This window comes from Sesamum indicum, linkage group LG6 (genome assembly GCF_000512975.1).
Source record: "Sesamum indicum cultivar Zhongzhi No. 13 linkage group LG6, S_indicum_v1.0, whole genome shotgun sequence".
NCBI lineage: Eukaryota > Viridiplantae > Streptophyta > Magnoliopsida > Lamiales > Pedaliaceae > Sesamum > Sesamum indicum.
This window is the reverse complement of record NC_026150.1, coordinates 2471244-2473232: the sequence shown is the minus strand read 5'-3', so window position 1 is coordinate 2473232 and position 1989 is coordinate 2471244. Positions and strand designations below refer to the sequence as shown.

The 1989-nt window shown below is 35.8% G+C and overlaps 1 protein-coding gene across 1 annotated transcript; it reads right to left on the bottom strand.

Annotated features, from left to right (window-relative positions):
* LOC105163413 (transcription factor MYB14) lies at positions 431–1869 on the bottom strand. The gene is made up of 3 exons (XM_011081739.2): positions 1623–1869; positions 1388–1517; positions 431–1044 (listed from the first exon to the last, which is right to left on the bottom strand). The coding sequence occupies exons 1-3, from the start codon at positions 1753–1755 to the stop codon at positions 576–578; spliced, it is 732 nt and encodes a 243-aa protein (XP_011080041.1). The 5' UTR covers positions 1756–1869; the 3' UTR covers positions 431–575.

The window sequence follows — 1989 nt, the reverse complement described above, 5'->3', positions numbered from 1 at the left end:
TAACAATAATAAATGACAACTGTAATAATCATATACTAATTATTAACATCAGATAACTATATGTACTTAACAACTACTATTAAAATAGAACAACTCTCGTATTGGTGGAGTACCTCAATTTTAACAATTGAACTAGGTCTTATTGGGTAGTCCACTGCTTTTACATACCTCATTCTACTATTACTACAGTTGTAAAATCAACAACTGATTTTCACGGTTTCAACAACAGATTAATTGTTATCTAAAGAAATATGACGACATTTTATTTTATATGGATGAAACTTAAAAATATAATATAGTATGAATTATGTTGTATTTAGATAATATCAATTTTATTTATAACATAGTATATAATTCAATATTTGATATTTCCACACTCAATTTATGTTAAAAAAAAAGAATCTCAAATTTATTAAAAATAAAGATAAAAATATTGAATTCAAATTTCATTAAAAGTTAGTTGGATTACACATAATTTCTCATGTACAAATTTCCTAAAATCTCTCCCACTTTTCTCAGTCCCACAAAAAACCCAAAACAAAAAAAAAGAAATTAATCAATACTACAAAAAATAATCAAAAATCAGGTAAGTCTAAAAGGTCTTCAGCCCTGCTAAACAGGTTGTACCAAAAATCCGTGTCACCTTCGGCGCTCAAACCAGAACCAAACGTGTTTGAAAATTGAAGCAGCTGTGAGTCACTATTGCCAGCCGAGAAATCACTAGTAGCACTCGAATCATCGCCGCCGGAGAACACCTCCGACCAGAAGCTCTCGTCCATTTCCAATGAATCCATCACCGTATAGGCGTCGAGTCCGGCGGCGGCGGTGGTGAGTGACGAGATTTCGCTGGATGAATGCTGCGATGAGTTGGACACCGATACTGTACCCACACTCTGACGGAAATGGGATGATCTGATTGCGTGCAAATGGGTTTCGGGTTTGGGTTGAGAGTTGTTGTGGATCCTCTTCTTCAAGTGGGTGTTCCAGACATTTTTAATCTCGTTATCCGTGCGGCCCGGTAACCTAGCTGCGATCACGGACCACCTGCACCCACACATCAACATGATAATATAAATTAAAATGCAAGATTCCAATAATTATATATAATATATGTCTTTGCAGTATATTCATATTTTAAAAAACCCAACATTTTTTAAAAGTAGAATTCTTTATAAATAATTTTGAAACTTTCTTTGTATAACCACAACATGAAAATATAATAATATTACGTCAGCATAATATAAATCTCATTACTACATATAATTCAGTTCTCATTATTTAAATTTTTTATACACGACCCATTATTTCGGGCTCATAATACAATTATACGATGAGTGAATAAAAAACTAGCCATTTAATAATATTAAAGCAAGAAATGAGAGAGGACCTGTTGCCTAATTCTTGATGCAGCTTAATGATAGTTTCCTCCTCTTGCTTGGTAAAATTGCCTCTCTTAATGTCGGGCCGTAAGTAATTCATCCACCGGAGCCGACAGCTCTTTCCACATCTCAATAGTCCTGTGAGTTCATACGAACACCAAAAATCAATGCATTTTTCAATACTGGCCGGGGGGAAAGACAAATGGAGAAGAGGAAGAGAAATATAGAGAAGGAAATGGGTACCGGCCCGTTTGGGGAGGGCCCGCCAGTTGCCATGGCCGTTCTGGTTGATGTAAGTGATGAGAATGAGGTCTTCTTCCGCCGTCCACGGGCCCTTCTTCAACCCCAGTTTCTCACAGCATGGAGCCCGGCCCATGATATATGATTGATTACTGATGAGTGAGTACTGGATTGTATGTACTTGGAGCAGGCCCGACACAAGTATAATGAAGTCTGAATTTCGGGCTGTGAAGTCTTTCAGAGAAGCTGGGCGATGCCTCTATATATATAAAATCTGATCTCTTGGATTTATTTATAATAAATTAAAATAATAGTGGGGCCCATTGTAGAATTGTCACTTTTTTTTAAATAAGAAAAGAAAATAAAAAGG